Here is a 27,090-nt window from a genome sequence, read left to right as displayed (position 1 = left end):
ACTCGCCAATAGGCGCACGGTGGCGGGCGGGCGGGCCTCGCGGCCGGGGGCTGGAGGACGCTAACCGGAGGCCGGCCGGACAGACTGACGCTCGGCCTCAACGACGGAGGCGCGCGGCGGGGATGGCGCTGGCGCGGGCCTGGAAACAAATGTCCTGGTTCTACTACCAGTATCTGCTGGTCACGGCGCTCTACATGCTGGAGCCCTGGGAGCGGACTGTGTTCAGTATCCTGCCCAGGCCGCGGGGCCCGGGGTTGGGGAGCGGGAGCCCGGGCCGCATCTTCCCGGGCCCAGGCGCCAGGGGGTGGAGGGGTGGAGGCTGGGGGGCGGAGGGCGGCCCTGCAGGGACGGCGCGCGCGCGCGCGCTGACTCTCCTCTTCGCTGCGGGCACGCGGGGCGGAGGTCTCGGGCCGAGGGCGGCGCTCCCGCGGTTGGGGAGAATGGGGGTCTAGAACTCTTGAGATCCGAGGGGGCCTGTGAGTCGCTGGAGCGGAGGTGGAAGCGGCTTTAGTATTGGAGGAAATCCCCTAGGGCGATGTCTAACCAGGTTTGTCCTCACTTGCACTTCGGCCGCGCCTGCCTTTGGTTCAGTCCCCTGGTCTTTGGGAGGCAGGGACCGTGTTAAGTGGAGCAGATCGTTCCCGGCTGGGACGCCTTTGACCTTTAACTGTCCCTGAGTTAGCTGACTTTGGTCCTAATGAGAATGCTAGCCAGTTTACCAGACTTTTAATCATATGAACTTGTGTTTGTGACACCCCAGTATAGTTTTTGAAAACAGTTTGTTGTACCTTTTTGGTTTTCGGGATGGGGAGTTTAAAGACTGTGTTTTATTCATTAAGTTGCTGTTTTCACAATCCATAGAAGTCGAGCCCAGAAAGGAATTTGTGGTTCATTATAGACAGGGTTTGAAACTGTGTTTTCATAGATAGCTGATAGATACTTGTTAATGATACTGAAGGTTCACTGTGGGCCAAGCAACTGTGCTAGCGTTTTGCCTGTACCTCAACTCATCTAACTTCATAACAACCTCACTTAATATGCAAGGTTGTGAAAATAGGCTTTCTGAAGTCTGTGATGTTTGTGTCATTTGTCTGTGTTGACATCCCTTGATATTATTCTTGCAGAATACATACTAATAATGAGCTGTAACTTTCTTCTTTTTTTTTTTTTATTTGGGGGCCAGTATGGAACATTTCACATAACATGCTTACTTCATACAGGCTCCCCCCTTTTCTTTAAATTGAAGTGTAGTTAACACAATGTCGCTTTAGCTTTTTTTTTTTTTTAAGATTTTATTTATTTATTTGACAGAGAGAGAGACAGCGAGAGAGGGAGCACAAGGGGGGGGAGTGAGAGAGAGAGAGAAGCAGGCTTCCCACGGAGCAGGGAGCCCAATGCGGGGGGGGGGGGGGGGGGGGGGGGGGGGGGCTCGATGCCCGGGGGCTCGATGCGGGCCTCGATCTGACGACCCTGAGCCGAAGGCAGACACTTAACGACTGAGCCACCCAGGCTCCCCAATGTTACTTTAGTTTTAGGTATACAACAGTGATTTGACAACAGGGAATGTTACACGGCCTCCTTTTCAATGTGGTTTAGTTTGGAGTAGCTTCAGAACAGCTTTGCAAATGCATTGTTGCATTCAGGTGGAGTGACTGAGATGATTTCATTCCAAGCATTAATAAGTGTGTTTATTTGTATTGAACTAGCATAAGATTGTACTCAAAGCTGTTTTTTGTTTCAACATTTTGGAGGAATCTTAAGCTGCTTACAAGGAAATTTATTTATTTTTATTGTTTGTTTCCAAAGCTTTCCAGAACTTAAGAACCATAATTCGTATTTTGGATTTAAAGTCTGAATGTAAAGTATGTTCTGAATTCCTGCACCATTTATTTGTAGTTGCAGTTCTATAGGTTAGAGCTCATGAAGTTATCTTTCTAAAATATACTAAAATACAGAAGCACATAGTGCTCAGTTAAAATCATCTTTTTTTAAAGGGGGGAGGGGCAGAGGGAGAGGGAGAATTTTTTCTTTTTTAAAGATTTTACTTATTTATTTGAGAGAGAGAGTGAGCACACAAAGGGAGAGTGAGAGGGAGAAGCAGACTCCCCTTTGAGCAGAGAGCTTGATGTGGTACTTGACCCCAGGACCCTGAGATCACGACCTGAGCTGAAGGCAGACGCTTTAAGCGTTAGAGCCACCCAGGCGCCTGAGAGAGTCTTTTTTTTTTTTTTTTTAAGATTTTATTTATTTATTTGACAGAGAGAGACACGGCGAGAGAGGGAACACAAGCAGGGGGAGTGGGAGAGGGAGAAGCAGGCTTCCCGCCGAGCAGGGAGCCAGATGTGGGGCTCCATCCCAGGACCCTGGGATCATGACCTGAGCCGAAGGCAGACGCTTAATGACTGAGCCACCCAGGCACCCCTGCGAGAGAGAGTCTTAAGGGGGCTCTGCGCTGGTCATGGAGCCCAAGTCAGGGCTCAGTCTCAGAAACGTGAGATCATGACCTGAGCTGAAATCAGAAGTTGGATGCTTAACTGACTGAGCAACCCAGGTGCCCCATCTTTATTTATTTATTTATTTTTAAAGATTTTTTTTTAAAAAAAAATTTATTTATTTATTTGAGAGAGAGAGAGCACGCACACAGGTAGGGTGAGCGGCAGGCAGAGGGAGAAGCAGACTCCCCGCTGAGCAGGGAGCCCGATGTGGGGCTCGATCCCAGGACCCCGGGATCATGACCTGAGCTGAAGGCAGATGCACAACCGACTGAGCCACCCAGGCGTCCCAAAGATTTTATTTGTCAGAGAGAGAGCGAGAGCTTGAGCATAAGCAGGGGGAATGGCAGATGGAGGGAGAAGCAGGCTCCCTGATGTGGGACTCTATCCTAGAACCCTGGGATTGTGACCCGAGCTGAAGGCAGATGCTTAACCAACTGAGCCACTCAGGTGTCCCGTTTTTTCTTTTTAAAAACATTTGTGTATTTATTTACTTAAGTAATCTCTACACCCAACGTGGGGCTCAAACAACCCTGAAATCAAGAGCTACCTCCTCTTCCACCTGAGCCAGCCAGGTGTCCCTAAGTTAAAATCATCTTAAAAGTGAATTTAAACAATGTTGCACTAAATTGACACTCTTTATGTCAGAAGTTGAATGTAGAGCCCACTGACAGTCTATTAAATCTTCTACACTGAAAAGCTTTTGTTTGCATGTGGATACATGCTACAGTGTCGATTGTATTAAGGTTTTTCTGTATTACATAGTAATAGTAACAGTGTCCTATAAGTAACCTAGATGATGGCTTTTTTGGGGGGATGGAGGAATAAATTATGTACTGAAATGTAGTGCTTCTATAGATTTTTCCTTTTGAAGCTTTTTTTTTTTAAGATTTTGTTTATTTTTTTGACAGAGAGCACCAGTAGGCAGAGAGGCAGGCAGAGGGAGAAGGAGACTCCCTGCTCAGCAGGGAGCCCGATATGGGGCTCGATCCCAGGACCCCGGGATCACGACCTGAGCCGAAGGCAGACACCCAACTGACTGAGCCATCCAGGCACCCCTCCTTTTGAAGCTTTTGACTTGTCATTGGTTTATGTGACCAGTGATTTCAGTTTTTTTTTTAAAACATTTTATTTATTTAATTGACAGAGAGAGAGAGAGCGCGTGAGGGACAACACAAGTAGGGGGAGTTGGGAGAGGGAGAAGCAGGCTTCCGGCCGAGCAGGGAGCCCGATGCGGGGCTCGATCCCAGGACCCAGGGATCATGACCTGAGCTGAAGGCAGTGGCTTAACCATCTGAGCCACCCGGGTACCCCGTGATTTCAGTTTTTAAAAAACTAGTGAGAACAGCAGCCAACTAGCATTGGGTCCTGTAGAATCCTATGGTTTTAAACCTAAGATTAAAAAAAAAATTTTTCAAAGATCACATGACTGAATTAACCCGAGGTAGGAACGTAATCCTTTTGACATAAGCCAATCTTAAATTACTATCAGCTGTTATATTATTCTAACTCAACTTCTAGAGTTAAAGTCAGGCATTTAATTATTGTATAGTTTGAAACATCTATTTGAGATGAATCTGTATTCTAGCTTGGAGGAAGGAACTGAATGAGAAAGCTGAATTCCCCCCCCACTCATTAGGAGCTTTAATTACTGAGAAGTAGTTTGAATTTCATAAATTTAATAATTAGTAAGCTTCACATAGAACAATTTTGTGGCTAGTTACATGGTTTTAGGAAAGAGACATACTTTCTTAAAAATAACATTGAATATGGTTATCACTGCTAGCAACCTTAAATTTCATGTAAGAAAAATTTGTCTGGCTATCTGAGAAATGGTCTCTGAGTTAGAAGGTCCTAAGAGAAAGACTCTAGAAGAAGGTAATTACTGCTATAACTCCTTTAATAAATTGAAGTCCCTGTTTTAGAGAACACTGATAGCTCGCTATTAACTACTTCTGCACATTTTCTAGGGGCATCCTTGAACATCTGAATTTGCTTCTCTTGTTTCTCCAGATCAAATAGCTAGAAGTTAATTGTCAGTTGTTGTAAATTGAAAGGTCAATCCCAGTTGAATATGAGGGTTTTTGAAATTATATAAGTAAGGAAACTGTGAGTCACAAAAAATAATTTTCAGTATGTTTTTAAGGAGATGCATCTGTGTCAAGTCAGGCACACTGTAAATGGTTCTTGAAACAGCAAGATTTAAAAATCCGTTTTGTAAATCCTTCCATGCTAGGGCCCGTATCCTAATTTTTTCTCTTATCATCTGCTTTCTGTTACCACATTTGAAATGATATGTTAGCTTTTTTTTTTTTTTAAGATTTATTTATTTATTTGACACACACAGAGAGAGAGCAGGAACACAAGCAGGCTTCCCACCGAGCAGGGAGCCCAATGCGGGGCTCCATCCCAGGACCCTGGAATCATGACCTGAGCTGAAGGCAGTCGCTTAATGACTGAGCCACCCAGGCGCCCTGATACATTAGCTTTTGCTTTGCAGCCAGTATTTGAACTTTTTCCATGTGAAGACATGGTTTCTATAGTGCAGGAAAAGGGGATGTAACACCTGATTAAAACAGAAGATAACAATAAAGTGAAATCAAATACGTGCAGAGTAGTATTACAATGAGTACTGCGGCGGACCTGTGCAGACTGAAATCCATTGAGCTCTTGCTCCAGAGTAGAAGTTGTAACACGTTTCTAAAGCCCCCTTTCCCTACTGGCAGCCATCAGTGGGAAAGGAGAAGACCAGGTTTTGTAACCAAGACAGGTTTTGTAACCAGTGAGACACTCCCTGTAGTGCCTCACTGAATAACATTGTAACCATGCTATTGAGGAGAGGTGTGGAAAAATGAAAAATACCTTGTTAAGATTATTTGAAGCAGGGGCACCTGGGTGGCTCAGTTCGTTAAGTGTCTGCCTTTGGCTCAGGTCATGGTCCTAGGGTCCTGGGATTGAGCCATGCATCGGGCTCCCTGCTCCGCGGGAAGCCTGCTTCTCCCTCTCCCACTTCCCCTGCTTGTGTTCCCTCTCTCGCTGTGTCTCTCTGTCAAATAGATAAATAAAATCTTAAAAAAAAAAAAAGATTATTTGAAGCATAAGAGTTATTTAGCCTTCTTTAAAAATTAAATTTATTCTGCAGTCACTGAGCTATATTTGCTATCTTTCTATGGCTTCTTATGTTTCCATGGCATTTTATACTTCTATTTATTTTAAGCAAAATGTGGGCAGTTTTTTGGTTTTTGTTAGGAATTAGATTCTCCCTGAAAGATAATCTATGTTTATTTGTTTCTTCAAGGAAACAAAAAAAATTATTTTTTTGAGAGAGAGAGAGAGCATGTGTGCACACACACACCAGTGGGGGGTGGGGGTAGGGCAGAGGCTGAGGGAGAGGGAGAGAGAAAATCTCAAGCTCAGTGTGGAGCCCCATGCAGGGCTCGATCCCAGGACCCCGGGATCATGACCTGAGGTGAAGTCAGATGCTTAACCAACTGAGCCACCCAGGTGTCCCAGGAAAGAATTTTTTTTAAGACCACAGATAGTGCTTGAGAAACATTTGTTTGTGTATTGATTGGTCATTTCAAAGGAACTGCAGAAGTAATGGGGAATGGTAAAAGAGACCTGATTTTAAACCACTTTTAGGGTAGCTTTGGAACTTGGCCGTTTCTGATGAACAGAATTCAGTTCTTAGAGAGAATTCAGATTTTAAGTAGTAGAAAATGCTCGGGCGCCTGGGTGGCTCAGTTGGTTAAGTGACTGCCTTTGGCTCAGGTCATGATCCCGGAGTCCTGGGATCAAGTCCCACATCGGGCTCCCTGCTCAGCAAGGGAGTCTGCTTCTCCCTCTGACCCTCCCCCCTCTCATGTACTCTCTCTCTCTCTCATTCTCTCTCTCTCAATTAAATAAATAAATCTTTAAAAAAAAGTAGAAAATGCTATAGATTGAAAGAACTTCTTTGATTTATTTTAACAGATGTTAACAAAATTGGCATTTTTATGTCTACTCATTTGTAAAATATGTATGCTTGCTGAATTCTGCATTTCACAGATATTAGGTACTTCCTAATTGCCAGATACTATTCTAGGTAGTAGGGGTATGACTGAACAAAACAGATAAAAATATTTATTCGAATGCCTCTAGATAGATAGGTAAAAAATATAGACTATTAGATTGTTATAGCTGTTACGGAGAAAAATAAAACAGAAGAGGATAGGAAGTAAGGAAGAACGAGTGTTTTTCAATTTTAGCTAGAGTGGTCAGGAAGGGCATTTAGAAAGATTTCAGCAGGGAGAGAATTCCGGAGGAATGAGCATTGTAGGCCGAAGGGACAGTAAGTATGAGTGCCCGAAAGCATGTCTGACCGGCATGTCTGTCCTGTTTCACAGAGAGCCCACAGGCCAGTGTGGCTGGGGCAGAGTGAGGGGGAGGGTATCTGTAGTAGGAGAGAAGGTCAGATCCTGTAGGAGCTCCTAGGCATTGGATTCAGAGTTCAGGAGATAGGGGAGGTACTCATACCTTTTGAGTAGAGTCACTCAAATCCAGTAAGAATTTTCTCATTGATATTTTAATATTTAATAAACTAGGAAAATCAGCCACAAAAACATACATTTCTCCATGAGACTTGAAGTTCTTTTCATTTTGAATGGGAAAAAAAAATTACAACCTGGAAGTGTTTTGTTTTTTTTCATTTTTAACGTACTGAGTTCTAGAACAAGTTTTCAAGAAGATGGACTTCAAGGAAATTAGAGTCAGGTTTTAGGGAAAACTGGGATTTATACATGTTCTCAGATGGATCCACCCTGGGGTTATTGCAGTAGAGTGAGCTGGGCAAAAAGTGCCTTCCTTGGGACACAGGGCAGGAAGAACACGGGGACTGGGAGTGCTCAGAGAACTTTAGGGGGGTATGTGAGTGTTTTGGTTTTTTTGTTTTGTTTTTGTTCCCCCCAGTGGGAGGAAGGTGTGGACTGGGGTGCAGAGGTGTCCTGGGATGATGAGGATGCCAGGCTGACTGCCTGGAACAGGGATTCTTCAAGGCAGATTGGGTGTGAAATAAAGTTGAAAAAGCCGGTTAGGGCCATTTATTAATTCACCAGATACTTCTGTGTGCATACCTGGTACCAGATGCTGGCTTCGGTGCTTGCAATACATCTGAGCAAATGAGACAAAGATCCTTGTCCTTGTGGAACTTTTATAATTGAATTATATAGTATGCTAGGCGGTAAGCATTATGGAAAACAGAAAAGTAGGTCAGTGCATATTTCTTATCCCACTAACCTACTTTTCTGTTTTACATAATGCTGTTTTTAAAGAGGATATTGGGAGTGGCTCGTTGAGAAGGGATATTTGAGTAAAACATAAAGGAAGTGATGGAGTTAGCCGGGTAGAAATCTGAGGGAAGAGCACAGCTGGCAGAGGGAACAGCCAGTGCAAAGTTCCTGAGTCCAGAGCCTGCCTGGCATGTGTGAAGGCCACCACTGAGGCAAGTATGACTGGAGCGGTAGGTGATGAGGTCAGAGTCAGTGAGATCCTGGAAGATTTTTTTTTTTTTTAAGATTTTATTTGAGGGAGAGAGGGCATGCGCGTGCGCATGGGGACGAGGGGCTGAGGGAGAGGGAAGAAGACTCTTTGCTGAGCTGTGAGTCCGATTTGGGGCTCGATCCCAGGACCCTGAGATAATGACCTGAGCTGAAGGCAGACGCTTAATGACTGAGCCACCCAGGCGCCCCTTGGCTTTTAATCTTCGTTGAAAAGGATACCCTTAGAAGGTTTTTGAGAGAGGAGTGATCTGATCTGGTTTTAAGTTTGAAAAGGTTTACTTTGGCTGCAGATTTGGGATAGTTTAAGGGTGGTGAGCGGAGGCAAGGGTAGAAGCAAAGGTAGTTATTTTGGTTTGAGGTAGGCTTTGCATGATAATTGAAAACAAGAGCATTACAAAATTCATGGTGTATGCTATTTCAGTAGCAGCTAAATTAATTTATTTTCTTAGATTTTTGCTGTATCCTCAAGTGCTTACAGCTAGAATTGAGAATTTTTCTTTGCATCTCAATATACTAAAATATTCAAGATTGAATTCTTAAATAAAAATAGATTATACATCCTCAGGGTTCAAAACTCAAAAGGCACCAGAAAGGTAGCTGGTCAGAGTCTTCTTTCCACCCCAGCCATGCCAGGACAACCAGTGTCACCAGTTTCCTGCGCCTCTCTCCTGAAATATCTGTGAACACCTGGAAAATGCTCTTAATCCATGTTTAGTAGTGCCTGGTTTGGCGAAACCAGAGTTTTTACAAGGCAATAGAGAGGTGTTTGAGGAATATATTTTGCTATGCCACTTCTGGAGGTATTAATAATTAAGTTAGTATCTCTTTCTGTGTATTTCCTATGTAACATATTTTTGTAAATAAACACAACAAACAAAACAAAATTGACTAATAACCCTACATTTTGGCCCCGGGGGTGTGGGGGAGTGGGGGGGGCGGTGGGGACCTTTTAGATCACTTTCTCTATCTTTGGCAGAGCTTCCTCTGAGCTATTCAGTAGAAGGATTACCATAAAAACCCCAATTCACCAGTCTTCTCCTAGAACTTTCTTCTTAATGAGTGCCTCTTGAAGAAAATGTACATACAGAATTCTTTGACACTTTAGAGTTCTAGTAAAAATCAGCATGTGGTTTGATGATTAGGCAAAATTCTTAACATCAGAGAAAGTTACTTCTAGGAAAATATTCTTAGCAAATCAGCTTAACAAATAATGATTTCAGAATAATGTTGAAATAACCTGAACATTGCCTTCAAACTTAAAAAAAAATAATTTCTTCTCAATAATCTTCAGTCTTCTATATTTCATGCCATTTCCTTTTGAACTTCCTTTTGTAGAAATGATGCAGTCTCTGTTACAAGGAAGGGCTGAAGGTGAAGGTGGGGGGGGGAGGCAGAGGTAAGAATAATTGTAACTGAGAAATTAAAACTTGCAAGCCCCCACCCCAGAGGTATTCAGACTTTGTTTGTATAGCCCCTACAAGAACAAAAAGCATGTTATATTGGCTATCATCTTGTTCATTTAAGCTAACATCAGAAATATTTCATAGTAAATTTAGACAGTTAAAAGGATTTCATTCCTTGCTTATGTGTATTTTATTATTGCATATTTTTGTTAAAACCTTAAAACTTTTTTCTTGTACAATTCATAGAAAATGTTCATCACATAACCTAATTGGCAAAGCCAGTCCTCATCGTGAAGCCAACTAGGCAAAGCCAACCTTAATTTCTGTCAGAAAAAGCTCAGTGCCATTTTTCTGCTCAAAAAAATTGTTACATAAACACTTTTACTCCAGTCTCCCCCCACACTTTTTTTTTTTTAATTTATGGCTTGATTTGACAATCATTGGTTAGTTCTCATTCATTTTGACTGTGGATTTTGTAAGTGGATTTTGTAAGTGGTAACAGGTACATAGATAACCAGTGTATTAAGCTTGTTGGTGAATCTTCATCCTCATTGTTTCCTGGACAACCACACATGGGTATGCTATGGGACCTTTCTCACTCCTTTGACTCAGACAGCTTTGTTGAGCCTGATCTCAATCTGCACATCTGGAGTTCCCATCTTGTTCATGGCTAATTTCCAGATTTTTTTTTGAGTGCCTGAACGGCATGCTTCTTGAAGCCCACTCCATGAGTGCACTTGTAACTGTTGACAGTGTATTCTCTGGTCACTACCTCACTGATGGCAAAAGGCCCTTCTTGCCATCCTTCTTTGTAGGAGTCATTCGGTCAGACCCAGGCTGGAAAGGTGTCTCACTTCTGAATTTAAGTTATTAGATGAGTAGATAGGTGAGGCTTGTAGCTGTGCCAGGAGTTTATTACCTGAATGCAATAAAGTACAACTCAAGTTAGTTATTACTCCTTTGTTTGCTGTCCCAGAAGTTATTTTATACCCTGGGGAAATGCATATTTGTAAGATTCAGGAAGTAAAGTGGGAGAAATGAAATTGTACAGGGTATGGGAAGGGAAACTAACAGATCACCATAATTGTCAGATCAGTTTTAGGAGAGGGTACATTGGTAGCTGAAGCTCTGTAAACCCTTCCCCTGACCCCATCCGAACCTTCTGGAAGGTCTTCTTTGTCTGTCTGAGGCTCATGGACTTAAGTTCAAAGACAGCTGCTCTAGCCTGTTTTACCCTGTCTTGATGTTTGGTGGGCTAAGTGGAAATGTTAGAATGTCCCTTACCGATACTCCTTAGGATATTGTAATTTCTTCTTTAGTAGCTTTCAGGAAAGGTGGAAGATGAAGAAAACTGCTACACAAGAACTGAGTGGTCTGTAAAAGGATGGGCAGGGGAAGTCGCACAAGGTTGGCAGTGGGGACGGAACACACAGAGATATTCTGCAGTGTTTCAGCATGTGGTACCAGTGATTTGTCAGTAGAGGTGACTGTGGCTCATTATATATATATATATATATTTAATTAATTAATTTATTTTTAAGTAAGCTCTGTGCCCAGTGTGGTGCTTGAATTTGTGACTCTGATAAAGTCACATGCTCTACAGGAGGAGCCAGCCAGGCGCCCCTTCCACTACTTCACATTCTTAAAGACTTTGTGACCCACTCCACCCCCTAGGCTTTGAGTGTTGTAACATCTATGGTCCTTAGGAGCAAAGATAAGATAGATTCTTTTGCTTAAAAAAAAAAAAAACTCCAGTGTTCAAATTTAATAATTAAAACTATATGTTCTAGAAGATCTACTTAATAGAGTATATATTCTTTTCATAAATCAAAATGCTTAAAAAATAGTTAAGAAATGACAGATATTATTTATGATCAATAGCTATGAAAAGTAGAATTACTGCTAAAACAAGACTTCTGGCCATCATGTGTTCCTGAAAAATCCCCAAATAATAGGATTTATGGGAAAAGAGCACTAGAGCAGACCACTCCAAATCAGTGCAACTTAGTCATCAAGCACTAACCAAAACAGTAATTGGCATCTTGGGGGCTAACTTGGATAGCCCAGGCAGGCTGGAGGCTGCCTCAGGGGACATTAAAAAATGCCTGGACAGAATTGACTGGAAATGCTTCAGTACGGCAGATGGTGTGGGCTGCCACTGAGGAGATGCAGGAGGGCTGTGCTGGCCGGGAGGTGTGCCTTTCTGGAGAGGGAGTCTGGGTGCAGACGCTGACTTAATTTTCTTAAGATAGAGCTCAAAGGATTCCTGTCTGTGCAGCAACTGAGCTAAAAGATGTTTCTTGAAGAAGGTTATAATTCTCCCACTAATCTGGTTTCCCTCATTTATGAAAAATCCCATAGGAAACAATGCAGCTCTTATGCTATACTAGTCAGGTGTGAGCTAGCTGATGTTGCAGAAATGTATTACAGCAGAACAGATTATATTTCAGAACAGACTGGGATTCTCTCCCCCCGCTTGGCCCTGGGACTTCAAATCTGCATGAAATTAATAGACACTTTAATTATAAAGGTGCACAGTGAAACCTAGCCTTGGTGTCTCTGGGCTCAGAGCTGCAAACCGTTTCCAGGACTGGTTCAGAGTTGAACATGATCATTGCTGGTTTCAGCAGGCATGCTTTTTTGTTTAGTTTTTAAAGAGTTTGTCATCACGTTGTAGTTTCTAAAATGAATTTCTATACTTTGGTATAATCAACACACTACAGAAAGGTTGGAGAATGTGTTTTGCTTGCTAAACACTAACTTCTGATGCTGAGGTGATGTCCTTTAATATGACCCACAAATGCCAAATTAGTTAATAAATACAGACTGTAACAGTATCCATATCTTCTACTTGCTTTCATTTTAAGGCAATTAGAAAAGTATCAAGAGATAGTTGATACGTTTGGTAACAATGTACTTTCTTAATACTTCTCTTGGTGATGATTTTTTTTTTTACTAAGTTTTTAATTTTGATTTGAGTATAGTTAACATACAGTGTTACATTAGTTTCTGGCCTACAATATAGTGATTCAGTAATTCCACACAGTACTCAGTGCTCATCATGATAAATGTACTCATTTTAAGATTCTGTTTATTTATTGAGAGAGAGTGAGAGAGAGCGTGTGTGAGTGGGGGTGGGGGGGAGAGAGAGAGAATCCCAAGCAGATTCTGCTCTGAGTATGGAGCCCGACGTGGGGCTTGATCCCATGACCCTGAGACCACGACCTGAGCTGAAACCAAGAGTTGGCCAACTGACTGAGCCGCCCAGGTGCCCCAATAAATGTACTCATTAATCCCCATCACCTATTTCACCCATCCCCCACCCACCTCCTCTCTGGTAACCATCAGTTTGCTTTCTGTAGTTAAAGAGTCTATTTCTTGGTTTGTCTCTCTCTCCCCTTGGTTTGTTACTCTCCTTTGCTCGTTTGGTTTCTTAAATTCCACCAATGAGTGAAATCATACAGTATTTGTCTTTCTCTGATTGGCTTATTTCACTTAGCATTATACTCTCTAGCTCTACCCATGTTGCAAATGGCAAGATTTCATTTTTTTTATGGCTGAATAATATTCCATTATATATGTGTGTGTGTGTGTGTGTATACATACATACATATATACATACATGTACACACACACACACACACGCACATACCCCACATCTTCTTTATCTGTTCATCTGTCAATGGACACTTGGGCTGCTTCCAGAATTTGGCGATTGTAAATAATGCTGCAGTAAATGTAGGGGTGCATATATCCCTGTGAATTAGTGTTTTTATATTTTTTGGGTAAATTCCCAGTAGTGCAATTACTGTATCATAGGGCACTTCCATTTTTAACTTTTTGAGGAATCTCCATACTGTTTTCCACAGTGGCTGTACCAGTTTGCATTCCCACCAACAGTGCATAAGTATTCCTGTTTCTCCACATCCTCGCCAATACTTGTTGTTTCTCGTGTTTTTGATTTTAGCCATTTTGACAGGTGTGTAGTGATATCTCATTGTAGTTTTGATTTGTGTTTCCCCGATCATGAATGATTTTGAGCATCTTTTCATGTGTCTGTTGGCCATCTGTTTGTCTTTGGAGAAATGTTTGTTCATGTCTTCTGCCCGTTTTTTAATTGGATTATTTGTTTTTTGGGTGTTGGATTGTCTAAGATGATCCCCAGTTTTTTGAGGTCAAGGGAAAAAAAATCACAGTAGTAAGGAAGATTTCCTTTTTAGAGCTTTATTCAGTAGTTGACAATTGTTTTCACTTAGGGTTTTGATTGCTTTTCACAAAACAACCTATAATAATACTTTATCAAATGATTTTCCTTTTTTTTATTGATGGTTCCTTAAATTAGATTTATCAGAACTTTTGAGTATTTCTAAGGATAAAGGTAACATTCAGAATTGACTTTACAAAAGAAATTTGACTAATAGAAGATTGGATTATTTTAAGTGATGTTTTAGCTTTGTTTTTTTGAGTGAATAGTGCAATCAGAGACTTAAAGCTTGAAATTATTTATTTATTTATTCATTTATTTTTAAAAATTTATTTGACAGAGATACAGCAAGAAAGGGAACACAAGCAGGGGGAGCGGGAGAGGGAGAAGCAGGCTTCCTGCTGAGCAGAGAGCCCGAAGTGGGGCTCCATCCTAGGATCCTGGGATCATGACCTGAGCTGAAGGCAGACGCTCAACCGTCTGAGCCACGCAGGTGTCCCAGCATTGAAAGTATTTAGATTAGTGAAGAGGTGTAAGTCGTACCTGCTGGAACAAAGGTCCCTGGCCTTTTTCTAATGAGAAACTACTTTTGATTTCTCCAAAGTCTTGCGAATAGGTTACTAAGGTAGGCGGTGATAGTGCAGTTACTGGTTGGGACAGAAAGTGTTAGTTACTGTGGTCTTGCTTCTGATGTACTGTACTTATCTTTAAAGCATTTCCTCTCTTTGTTGTCTGGACTTTTTTTTTTTTTTTTTTTTTTTTTAAGTTGCTGGGGAAAGGGTTGGGGATGGCCCTTGTATGGGCAAAAAAAAAATCTTTTTATTTTTTCCTATCTAGCTGGAAACTTATCAGCTCATGATTAGTTGGAGATCCCTGTTAAAGAAACAGCAAACCGACAGATATATGGTTTCACATTTGCTTTTAAATTCATTTGCTTTTAAATCCAGGGAACCCATAAAATATTTATGTTATATCCAGGTTATAAATAACATCTGATTGTTCATTCAGTCCTTGAACAAACATTTATCTTCAGTGCCTGCACATATCCTGGCACATTATCTGCTCAGTTCTTGAATGATTTATGAAGTAACCCGCTTTATCTAGCAACACACCACAGCTGGAAGCAAAGGAGCAGCTGAGCCAAGGCACTCTCACTCTTAAGCACTTAAAATTCAGTGGTAGAGGGGCTCCTGGATGGCTCAGTCGGTTAAGCATCTGCCTTCGGCTCAGGTCATGATCCCAGGGTCCTGGGATTGAGCCCCGCATCGGGCTCCCTGATCGGCTGGGAAGCCTGCTTCTCCCTCTCTCACTCCCCCTGCTCATGTTGTGTCTCTCTCTGTCAAAAAAATGAATAAAATCTTTAAAAAAAAATTCAGCGGTAGAGATAGTTATAAACACACAAAACAATGTTTTTTTTTTTTAGTTTTTGAGGTTTTTTGTTTGTTCTAGATTTCGCTAACTTTATTCTATACTTCTCAAATCATGTAGCCCCCTCTAGAATGTCATCCTGGTTAATTTGTGTGCAGCTTCTGATATGTATATTATTACAGACAACCGTAAGAGTTTGGTAGATAGAAAGATTATTATTTTGTGTATTACCTTCCAACGTATGTGTGTTATAAAACATTGATTGTTTACATTTTTTCTCTGTGTGTGTGAAACAGGAGATTACATTAAGGGTGACTGCAAGGTGGTGCCTAAGTGCCCTCTCCATGCAGGTGGGATCCGAAAATGTTAATGCAGGAAGTGGCCTCATTTTGTGGAGAAGAAACTTGGTTCCAGAGGGGTTGTGATGTCCCAGAATTGTACTATAAATTAATAACAAATTAATAGTAGGGTGACCTTGAGCAATTCCCAGGCAGTTGTCTAAGTTGTGATGTGAAATGCCTGAGCCCTCAAACAATAGTTTTAATAAGGATTATATTGCCTTTTGTTGCTGAATGGATTTGATTCATAATTCTCACGTCAGCCCTGAAGGGTAGGTGATGTGTGTCCTTATTTTATAGATAAGGAGACTGGTGATCTGAGAGTTTTCACACAATCAGGGATTGGCAGAGTCACAACTCAAACCAGGGCTGTGGTGTTTCCAGTACCCATTTCTTGTACTTCCCAGTGTGTGAAACTTTGAGAGGTGTGTTCAAGAATGCAGTGGATTGAGAAATCCACTCAAGTACCAGAGAAAATTATAGGTAGTATATACTCTAAATGGTATATGTTTAGCTCTGGTTGTGAGAACACTTCTAAGGAGATAAACCTTGCAAATGTCACAATAAAACCAGTGCCTAAGAGTGTCAATAAAACTATTTTAAGTGGTGCCAAGCATAAACTCAGGGAATATTCAACTGAATTACATGGGAGCTATTTCAACTACATTGCTTAAATTGCATTTGTAGAAAGCTACTTATAAAAGGTGCTTTCTTTTTGCATTTTTTGGAAAGGTGATTATTAAGGCTAGTAGAAGTTCCTCATGGTCCCAGTGTCTACTTACTCACCTACTGTATAGTTAAGTTGGTTTCAGAGCTTTAAGATAATTTTTGGAGGTAATTTTGCCATTTAATTGTACAGAAAACTTACTGTTAGAGGCTTACTTAATTATTGTGATTCTGGAAATAATTTGGAGAAATGGGATCAGAATATAGAAACATTTTTTTGGAGAGACAGGTAAAGTTAAATTTAGTAAGTGGCTATGAGTAAAAGGTTAGGTTAAGTTTTTTTATTAAATATTTTTTTTGAGCAGCTTATAAATTGGCATTTTTGCATCTAGGTTCAAGTGACTTTCAATAATTTTCTCTTTATCTTGGCCAGAATCAAGAATTCTTTATTCTGTTTCTGAGAGCTGAGACTTTATGTTTGTTTCTTAGTAACAAATTAGACCCAATGATGTCCAACTCATATTTTGTAAAGGGGGAGAATCCTTCACACAAAATAGTTTTTAGTCTAGTACTGTATGTGGTTTAATTTTCCTTTACAGTTCTTATTAAAAAAAAAAGTTACTGAATATTCAGGCATACAAAAACTCCATAAAGAATAATATAGCGAATGTGCATATACTACCAACTAGGTGAAGAAAAGCATTACTAATACATTTGAAGTTTCATTTATGCCCCTTCTCAGTTAGTTCTCCTTTCTTCCTCTCCCCATTTCACCTCACCAACTAACCATCCTGAATTTAGCATATATTATTATCATTTATTTCCTACTGCTTTTATTCCACATATATATGCATCACAGCATAATGCCATATAAAGTCATGAACTCTAGTACCTTATGATTTTTTTATAAAGATTTTATTTATTTATCAGAGAGAGAGAGAGAGAGAGAGAGCGAGCATGAGCAGGGGGAGGGGCAAAGGGAGAGGGAGAAGCAGCCTCCCTGCTGAGCAGGGAGACTGATTCAGGGCTCCATCCTAAGGATCCCAAGGTCATGACCTGAATGGAAGGCAGAATTATAGTGTTTACTTATTTATTTAGTAGAGAGAGGGGGAGGGGCAGAGGGGGAGGGAGAAAGAGAATCTCCAGCAGGCTCCCTGCTGAGCACAGAGCAGACTCTGGCTCGATCCCATGACCCAGACATCATGACCTGAGCCAAAATCAAGAGTCAGATGCTCAACTGACTGAACCACCCAGACGCCCCAGTGTGTACATTTATAAGACTTAAATAAAAGTGTAAAAAACCTTAAAAACATTCTGAAAATACAATATTGCCTAGAAATGGATTTTGTTTTTCTTTCTGTAGTCACTATAAAGTTTTTCATCACCGTAATGTGAAATGTGTAGAAAGTGCCACAACGAATCTAGAATCAAATGTTTCTTGAGGAATTTCATCATTCATTAAATATTTATTAAGCATGTGTTATTTTAGATGTTGGAGATACAAAAAAGAGAAGACATTGTTCCTATGCTCAAGAAGTTGATAATCTGGATGAGATTATGAGATACAAAAAAAAATAGGTAATGTCAAGTAATAAGGGCCAAATTATATGAATAAAGAGCTTTATGAGCAGTAGGGCCAGGAGGCTGGGTAGGAATGGGAAAAATATGAAAGCTAGGGAAGGCCTCATATGAGAGAGGATAGCTAACCAAGCTCTAAGAATGGGTTTTATTGAAAGGAATAGGATTTTTCACATGTAGGAAGGTATTATGCATAGTGGTTAAGAACACAGATTTTTGGTTTGAGTGATTTGGTTTGGAATTGGCTTTATTGCTTACTCTGATTTCAAGATTCAGGATTACTTGAACTTGCTGAAGGATTTAACACAGTGCTGGGCACACACTGGACATTCTCAGAATGAAAGCTACGGTTACTACTATTATTCTTACTCATATTATTATTAAACCATAAGCAAAAGCAGAGCAGTATGAAAATATAAAGCATTGTTTTCTGAGACTCACATAATATGGCTCTGAGTAGGTTGTGTTTGTCAGGGGAATTATTTGCAGTGTTGAAAGTTAACAGTGGGAAAGTAGTATAGTAGGTGATACACGTGGTCTCTTCCTCAACCCCCTCTACTAGCGGATGTATCTCTCCCCTGCTCTCTGTCGTCTGCTCATCTCATCCTAGCTGCCCTCTTCTTCAGAGTACTGGCCTTGCCCAAGGCAGCTGTCTTACCCAGGTGAGTTTTTCTCACTCAGTTCAGCCAGTGATTGACAGATAAAGGGATACAGAAAGTCAGACCTCTCGCCTCAAAGCAAAATCAACATGTGGTATAATTCAGGCTGCAGAGCATCCTGTGGGAGCTGAGCCCCTGAACCTACTTACCTTTTTCTCCCTGCTCTGTTCTGCTCTACTTATTCCTCTTCTGCTAAAACTCCCTTGTACAAGAATCCCTGTCCCGATCTCTCAATTTCTGTCTACTTTTATGGTCTCCAACCTAAGGTACTTTGGACTAGATTGGGAAAATTCTTGGATGTTTGGCTTAGAATTCCAGGCGCTGTCCTATTGCATTGGGAAGCCTAATGTATTTTAAAAGGATCACTTTAGTAAAAAAGAGTGGCATGGAAAGTGGCGAGAGGCCTAAGATGGGAGCTTGGACATAATTAAGGAACGATAACTACCTCACTCATTTATCATTGATTAGGGTAGGGGAACATGAGATAGGAAAGTCATTTGCCAGGGTTGGGAAGAACTGAGAAGTCTTAGATAATTTGAATCTATGGAGGAGGAATCAAAGACGTTTCGAGATTGAGTGACAAGGCAAATAGTGGATCAGTAGTTACATCAACTATTTCAGATAGTTGAAAAAATAAGACTCCTAGAAAGAGGTAGTTTTGGAGAAAGTTAATGAGTTCAGTTTTGACTCTTGAATTTAAAGTACCTCAGGAATGTCATAGGTGAAAATGTTGAGGAAGCTGTAGGAAATACTTGTCTGCAGTACAGAAGGTGGGTCCAGGTCAACGACGTTAAGGTCATTGTTTAGGCTACAAGAGTTTGTAGGGCCCAAGACAGAACATTGGGGATTCCATTTTGTCATTTAGAATGCTTTCGGCTACAAGCATAACAAAATTTAAAACTGGTTTACGAGTAAAGGAGGTTTATTGGCTTCTGTATCTGAAAACCCAGTGGTGAGGTGGGTTTCAGGTGTTTGGGTGAGGTTTCTGGCTCCGTTTTTCTGTGATTACTTTTGTTCTACCACCTTCATGTGTCAGTTTTGTTCTAAGTTTTGTTTTTTTCAATGAAGGCAAAGTGACTCTGGTGATTCCAGGATTTCATCATCAAGCTGCATATTCGGAAGGAGAGGGAGAGAATCTGTGTTCCTTAATTCCTGGTAGAAGTACTAAACTTGGAGCTGGTTGATCGGTTTTGGGGGGGGGCATTGTTAAAAAGAGAAGGGTTTTCTGATTGGTTACAATCAGTCAGGGCTGGAGATGCGATAGGTTAGGCCCATCTAAAGAGTGTGACTGTCATACTGGGTGGAGGGGTGGAGTGAGTGTTTGGGACAAAAGCACAAAATTCACTCTAATTATCTTACATATGAGGGACAGATAGGGAAAAAGAGCCAGTGACACAGGAAAATGGTGAGAGAGATGGGAGGAGGGTCCTAGAGAAAAGTACCTTCTCAGCTCAGAGTGGGAAGGGTTTTGAAGAGGAAGGACTAAAACTGTCAATTCACATAGCCATTGGATTTGATAGGTGGCCACTGGTGACCCGAGAACAGTGTCTCTAGCCCGCAGGGGTAGAATTTAGATGGTTGTGTGATGGGCAGTGATATGGAAGCAGTAAGTGTGTGTGTGTGTGTGTGTAAAGAAATTAAGGGGTAAATAGAAGGTGGTAATTTTAGAAAGACCTGGATTAAGGGAGGCTAAAAAGTAAATGTAAAAAATGATTATGGGAGACTTTCATCCATGTTTGGGGGTTTAAGTCAGATGGCTTCAGTTTGTGCTCTGGCTGTAGAGACAACTTCCTGTAGGTCCCCGGACTTAGTGTTTGGTCAGGCTCTGATGAGTAATGGTCATGATAAAACATTTCACAGGAAAGCTGATAGGGTCAAGCGAGATAATATATAAAAGAGGTTTGTCAACTGAACTGTTATACAAATATTAGTTGGTAGTAAGCACATTGTTTATTTAAACCCTGTCTTCTTGTGAAAGAATGTCACGCATTGCGGAACTACCAGTGTGTAGAGTCGAAAGGTCTGGAAGATAGGAGCGGGGACAGGGGAGAGAGAGAGACAGGATGTGAAGGAATGGATTAATAAAATGTGGTCCCAGTCCAGAAGCGGTTATTCCTTTGAACATGGCTACATGACGGCAAAGCCAGAAAGCCCTTAGAGTTTACATAATTTTTTGTGGCTACAGAACTTAGAATGGTGTCAGGCATAGTTAATGTTAGTGGATATGATATTAGTTTTTGACACATGAGAAAGCATTAAGTGAACGGGTACTTCAACATGAAACAGTTGAAAAAAACTGGGGCATTTACTTTTGAATCAAGAGAAAGTAAATTGTTTGCTTAACTACAACTCAGATTCCATGCTGGTTTCCGTTGTGGGGATGGCCCTGTACACAGGCTATGTCTTCATGCCTCAGCACATCATGGCGATACTGCACTACTTCGAGATTGTGCAGTGACCAAGATGTGACCAGAACTGAGCGGCTCCTTGGGGAAGAACCACCCTCTGCAGTTGGAATGAAACCTCATCAGCTGTCATAAGAAACTCTACTAGATGTCAACATAACCAACCCTATGAATATAAAGACTAAAATTCATGAGTAGAACAGGAACATAATCCTGACTCATGTGTTGTGTTCTTTATTTTTAATTTTAAAAGAGGCTCTTGTATAGTAGTTTTTGTCTATTTTAACATTGTAGTCATTTGTACTTTGATATCAGTATTTTCTTAACCTTTGTGACTGTTTCAATATTACCCTGTGAAAGCTTTTCTTAATGTAACTTTGAGTACATTTTAATTGCCTTCTATTTCTAAAACCCAAAGTCATTAGTTGGGCTAGTTCTTGCTATTGTATGGCACATACATCTGCCTGGATCTATTTCTACTCTTGACCAAAGTTTTGTAAGAAACAATACAGGATTTGGGGCAGGGGGGCTGGGGAGGGAGGATATTTTATTGAGAACTATTTACAAAAGACTTACCTGTAAGTTTGAACTCAGGAGTACAGTTTTAGCTCTCTAGGCTCTACTCTTAACAGCTTTTGCTTTAAAACTATTTAAGTATTTCTTAACAATGAAAAAGAAAGATCTTGCTAAAGTTCAAATAAGGAACATTTCACCTTTTAAATATTTATTTCTTATGTGGACTCATTTCCAGAAAACTTTGGTGATGGTTCTTATGACAAAAGGTGGTTAAATAGCATTATTATGTAATGCTTATATACCATAGAGTTTTTAGAAGAAAGTAAATCAGTTTCCTCTGAGGCTTATTAAGTAACAATGTACTTCCTTAAATTTAATTTTCATGATTGTAATGGGTGCTGCACATGCATTTGCACATTGCAATAAGATGAGATGAATTGTTAAAAACTATAGCAAAAAGAAATGTAAACTTGGTTAAAATCCTTTCACTCTTTGTATTTTTTTTTAAAGATTTTTATTCCTTAAATGTAAAATGACTACCTAATTTTTTGATGTAAACTCATTAAATTCAAAGAAAAATCAGCTGATGTAGTAGTATTTTTTTTTCCTCGATTGCTAAATATTGATCTAGTATTTAAGTTTCTGAATTGATTGCTATGGACAAGTAAGCAGTAAGTATATTTTAACATGTCTCTCAACATAAAAGTATTGCTAATTTAAAAAACTAGACCTATTTTAACGTGCTTCCTGTAATAAGTCTTGCTATTTTAAAAAAATGTAAGTATTTTTGGCCCTAACTTTTAAGGACTAGCCTTTTGAAGTGTTTTCTAGTCTAGAGGTGTGAAGTAATATATAAAAGTTTGGTATTTTCAAAGAGTCAATTTATATCATCACTATTAAATAGGGATGGTGAGGATAATTTGTAATTATTTAGTTTTAGTATTCAAGCAAATTAATGAATATGAGGAATTAACTTTGAATTTGTTCAACTAGTGTTCAAATTTGGCTTTGCCCCAGGGACGTTCCCCCCCCCCCCCCCCGCCGTAGAGAACCACCGATAAGTGGATGTCTAATATCTGAATCTCTGGTGAGTTGCAGGCAGGAAAAGTTGAGAATCACTAGTTTAGAGGGGTATACAGATGCCCTATCCTAGCCCTCTCCTCGGAAATCTTTAATTCATCCCCACTCTTCTCTGAAATCCATTAAATTGCTGTTGGATAGACTGGCCTGTGAGATAGATGGAAGAGAAGTTTAGCTGTACAGAGAATCTTGAGAGTCAGAACTAGGAACAGGTCTATTAAATAGAAGGCTATTTAGTAAGAGAGTGTCTCCTTCTGGAGCAAAGGACATTATAAAAGATTTGGGTTCCCTCTGCTCAGGCTTCCTCCCTGAAATGCCACCCTCTGCATGTATACATATCAGCTGGCCTTTCCTTGGATTGTCCTATTGGAATGGGGGCTTGGGAACCAGAACAAGACAGTGATACTTTGGCTGTTGCAGTGAGTAATAAAGTCCTTTGTGTCCAACCCTAGAATCTCCAGTCTTCTGCCAGCACCCACAGAACTTGGCCGGACTAACTTGTTAGATTGCAAGTAGGGTGAAGTCTCAGACCCTTCACAGTTCTTGACAGTTTGGGAGATGAGGATGGGATGCTGACAGAGACATGGTCTCTGGAAGAGGAAGGGTAATGGCCCCACAGGCCAGACTGAGGGTGGAGACTACTCCTTGTGATCCTGTAGTAAATGCTGTTTCCCAAGTATTGGGTGGGTTATGGGAATCAGGGTCCCCCACTCTCCTACCTGTTAATTAATGAGTAGAGGCTGAGTAGTGAGAAGTAGGATTGAAACAAGCTGCCTAAAAGGTGCCTTCGTTGTCGGGCAGGTGGAAGAAGGGATCTTAGAGTAATGGGACAACTCTAAAGACAATGTAGCTGTGGTTGCTCAGCAAAAGAATCTCAAAAACGGAAATAAATGGCCTCAGCAGTGAGGGACATTTTGCTTAGTAAAGACCTGAAAGCATTAGAAGTTCATTCCGGTGAGCCATGGACGAGTGCCCCTGAAATTGAACGCAAAGCCTTGCTTATTGGCTTAGAGCTGCTTGCTCTCTCCGTGACGCTCTTCTCCCTTCTCTGCTACCCTGACTTCAGTTTCATTAAGGAGAAAGATGATGAAGGCTGGTTGGCCAGGTTCTTCACAAGACCCATCTGTTTTCTTCTGTCCTCAATGAGAGAAGGCTAGATTAGTAGTCGGCGAGAAAAATAGGATAACTTGGCTGAGGGTGGAGGTAGGAACCGCAGGATACGGCGACTAATTAGATATAGAAGGTGAAGGGAAGGAGAGAGGCCAGGCTTCTGTCTTGAGCCACTTGGTAAATGGTGACATTCACTAGTACAGTGACTGGGGGAAGGGATCAGAGACAGGGTGATCATGCAAGAATTAAGTGGGTTGCAGTTGGTAAAGGGCTTTGTAAGCCATATTAAGGAGTATGGACACTATCCCTAGAGCAGTGGAGAGTCACTGAAGAGTTTTAAGTGAACGAGTGTTACCAGATTTGCATTTTAGAAAAGTGGCGAGGTTGAACACGGATTGGAGGGGATAAAAACTCTGGCAGGAGGGCTATTTAGGAGGCTGTAGGCAATGCATGGATAGAAGTGGATAAAATTGAGAGATACCAATTTGAGAAGAGAGAAAATTAAAGGTAGAGCAGAGATGGATGTCATGGTTGCTGGCCAGATTTTTGGCTGACTCAGTTGAATGGTTAGTGGTCCCATTCATTAAAAATTAAAGAAATGAATGAGTTTGGCATAGGAGGAAATGATTTTAGTTTTTGATATGTTGAGTTCGATGTTAGTGAAGTACTTGAGTGGAGATATTAGTAGTCTGATGAATATGGAGATATGATAATCAGGAAATGGATCTGGGCTGAAGCTATATATAGGTATAGATGTGTAAATAGATAGAGATGTGGATGTGCATCATGTATGTATTTGCCTGTCTTGGATAGATGATGATTGAAAAGGATCATCCCTTGGAAAGGATGAAAGTTCCTAGAAGAGCAGAGAAAGCAGAGGTTCATAATCTGGTTCCTAAGCCTATTAAAGCTCTTGAAAGTATATGCAAAATTATATGTAAATTTTCTGAGGAACTTTCCCATTACTTTAATCAGATTTTCAAAGTCTTTACTGACTTGAAAGGATTAAGACCCATTGTCATAATCTGTGTTTGCTTTTTTTTCCCCCAATGGACATGAATTAATTAGTAATTAAAAAACCTATGGTACTATAATTTTAGTATATGTGCTGCCGAAGCGAGCACCCTATGGTACTATAAGCTAGACTGGAACATGACAAAAAAGGGGAAAACTGGCAAAATCTATGAAAAAGGGTTTATTTTTCCTAATCTACAAAAATGTTTTAGAAATCAATAAGGAATAGAGTTCCATAACCCCTTATCGAAAACCCCTGGGAATAGAAATATTTCATTTTTGGAGTATTTAGGAAGGTAAATGGTATATATTATTTAATATTCCCAGGGCAGTATTTGGCTTATCAAATACATTTTTAAAAAAGATTTTATTTGAGAGAGAGAGAGAGAGAGAGAGAGAGATCACAAGTAGGGGGAGGGGCAAGGGAGAGGGAGAACAGCAGGGAGCCGGACAAGGGGCTCGATCCCAGGGATCATGACCTGAGCTGAAAGTAGATGCTTCACTGACTGAGCCCCCCAGGAGCCCCCCCTTTTTTAAATTAAAGATTTTCTTTTCTTTTTTTTTTTAAAGATTTTATTTATTTATTCATGGGAGACAGAGCAAGAGAGAGGCAGAGGGAGAAGCAGGCTCCCAAGGAGCAGGGAGCCCGATGCGGGACTCGATCCCAGGACTCTGGGATCACGACCTGAGCCGAAGGCAGACGCCTAACCATCTGAGCCACCCAGGCGCCCAAAGATTTTATTTTCAAGTAATCTCCACACCCAGCGTGGGGCTTGAACTCACAATCCTAAGATCAAGAGTCACATGCCCCACCAACTGAGCCAGCCAGATGCCCCCATAAGCCTTTTCTTCTGACTCTCACCCAACTCCACCTCCCTTCCCCAGCCTTCTTTCCACCTCAGGGCTCAGGGTGTTTACCTAGGCTCTTTCCTCTGCCTGGAGGGTGCCTCCCCATCCTCCTTCTGGAATTTCTCTTGTCTACCCAGTACAGACATCTCTTCCTCAGGAAAGCTCTATGACACTCCAGACACTCCAGGAAGGGCCCCTGGGACGCAGGGTCACTTAGCACACTTCAGTGATTTCTGTTATAAGTTGTCTCTTTCCTACTAGTCTATAAAAAGTGTGAGAGTAGGTCTTGTGTCTGTCTTGTTCTTTTCTATTTCAATATCTGTGAATATAACTGGGATGAAGAAACTTCCGTTTTAAAGATGGGAAAATTTCTTTTTCCCCCTTGTTCCTATTCTATGAAGTGGAACCACATTCCCCCTCCTCTTTAAAATTTTAGTAGCAGATTCTATAATGGATACTTAAAGACTTGCTTTTGAAAAAGCAAGACCCATTAAAAATAGAAGTACCTTTATTTTTTCCCCTAACTATAATAATGAGAGAAATTTGCTGGACAGAATGTCAGTAAAATTGGATGGCACTTATCACATTTTGTTAAAATCATCATGCTATTATCATCAGTACTTATTGTTGAGAATCTATTATGTGCAAGTGCTTTACACGCAGAATCCTTAAACTCATACTGTGTGGTAGGCATCATCTCTATCTTACAGATAAGGAAAGCGAGGTCACACACTAATAAGTGATGGGTGTGTGTGTGTCTGTGTGTGTGTGTTTCTGCTAGGGCTATTAGGCTAGAAACTCTGTGTGCCTCCCCCGCCAAGGGGTTCCGCACCAGGATGATCATCCTTGATGGTTCTGATTCAGATCTGGCACGGAGCCTGAAAATCCCTACTCGTCAGTTATGCGGTTCTGTAGTTAATAGCTCTATAATACCAGACAGTCTTTGTTTCTTTTCTTTTTTCTTTTTTAAGATTTTATTTATTTATGTGACAGAGAGAGACACGGCGAGAGAAGGAACACAGCAGGGGGAGTGGGAGAGGGAGAAGCAGGCTTCCTGCGGAGCAGGGAGCCCGATGTGGGACTCGATCCCAGGACCCCAGGACCATGACCTGAGCTGAAGGCAGATGCTTAATGACTGAGCCACCCAGGCGCCCTGACAGTCTTCTTTTATTAATTAGGAGAAAAGTACAAGCAAGCCTGACTTAATATCTGACCATTTCACTTACGGTGCCAAGTTGTTTGTGATCCTGTTATTGATTCCTGCCAGCAAATAAGCACTGAACTTGGGAGCCCTCCTCCCTAGATCTGCTTGCTACAGCTCCTGGGTGTGTCCTTCTGTGGTTAAGGTCTCATTTTATCTCCGGGATTTGTTCCTTCTCTGCTGCCCACCTTTTGATCCTGGGGCATCTTGCCTGTGGACTGTGACCTCTTGGGATCCTTAGGTTGTGGGCTCAAGTTGAAGAGCAAGGAAGGAGAGATCAGAACTAAGCTGAGCAATATTGGGAAATAAAAGGGAGAGAGAAGGAAGAGCAAAGGGTTGGAAGAAAGAGAAGGAGGTGTAGAGAGAGAGGAATCTGACAAATAGTATTTTGTGATTATAGAGTAATAAATCTCATTTTTCTTGTATGGCTGATAATCCATCTCTGAAGACAGTTTTATTAGGGGAGTTCCAAACATATTTTTAAACAGTTTAGATTGTCACATAAAAGGAAAGGGGACTGTGATGATGCTCTAGAGGAGAAAGGTTGGGCTAGTGCCAGGATGGAAAGATTTTTTAAAAATTCTGTGGAATCGCCTGACGTCGTGAGGGGTCCGAGGAGTGCGTCTCAGAGGGACTTGGACCCCGGGCGCCCTGGTGAATGGACTCTTAA

General features: G+C 41.1%; 1 protein-coding gene across 3 annotated transcripts; it reads left to right on the top strand.

Annotated features, from left to right (window-relative positions):
* Positions 1-6: 6 nt before the first annotated feature.
* Positions 7-21,748, top strand: SPTSSA (serine palmitoyltransferase small subunit A). Of its 3 annotated transcripts, none has more exons than XM_073895098.1 (2): positions 7-225; positions 20,600-21,748. In XM_073895098.1, the coding sequence occupies exons 1-2, from the start codon at positions 123-125 to the stop codon at positions 20,701-20,703; spliced, it is 207 nt and encodes a 68-aa protein (XP_073751199.1). In that variant the 5' UTR covers positions 7-122; the 3' UTR covers positions 20,704-21,748. The 3 variants fall into 3 exon arrangements, 1 of the variants encoding a protein (XP_073751199.1); XR_012378963.1 differs by lacking the exon at positions 7-225 and adding an exon at positions 399-547; XR_012378964.1 differs by lacking the exons at positions 7-225; positions 20,600-21,748 and adding exons at positions 399-547; positions 17,498-20,593.
* The last annotated feature ends 5,342 nt before the right edge of the window (positions 21,749-27,090 follow it).

Source organism: Callorhinus ursinus, unplaced genomic scaffold (assembly GCF_003265705.2).
Source record: "Callorhinus ursinus isolate GAN/ISIS: 27379988/994484 unplaced genomic scaffold, GSC_fseal_2.0 scaffold8, whole genome shotgun sequence".
Lineage (NCBI taxonomy): Eukaryota > Metazoa > Chordata > Mammalia > Carnivora > Otariidae > Callorhinus > Callorhinus ursinus.
The sequence above is the reverse complement of the archived record's forward strand: the minus strand, read 5'-3'. Positions and strand labels throughout refer to the sequence as shown.

Bases quoted from the DNA above. Each gene is read 5' to 3' on its own strand.
- SPTSSA (XM_073895098.1), top strand. From the start codon at position 123: ATGGCGCTGGCGCGGGCCTGGAAACAAATGTCCTGGTTCTACTACCAG. The intron at 226-20,599 runs GTATCCTGCCCA...ACTACAACTCAG, and splicing joins CTGGGAGCGGACTGTGTTCA to ATTCCATGCTGGTTTCCGTT.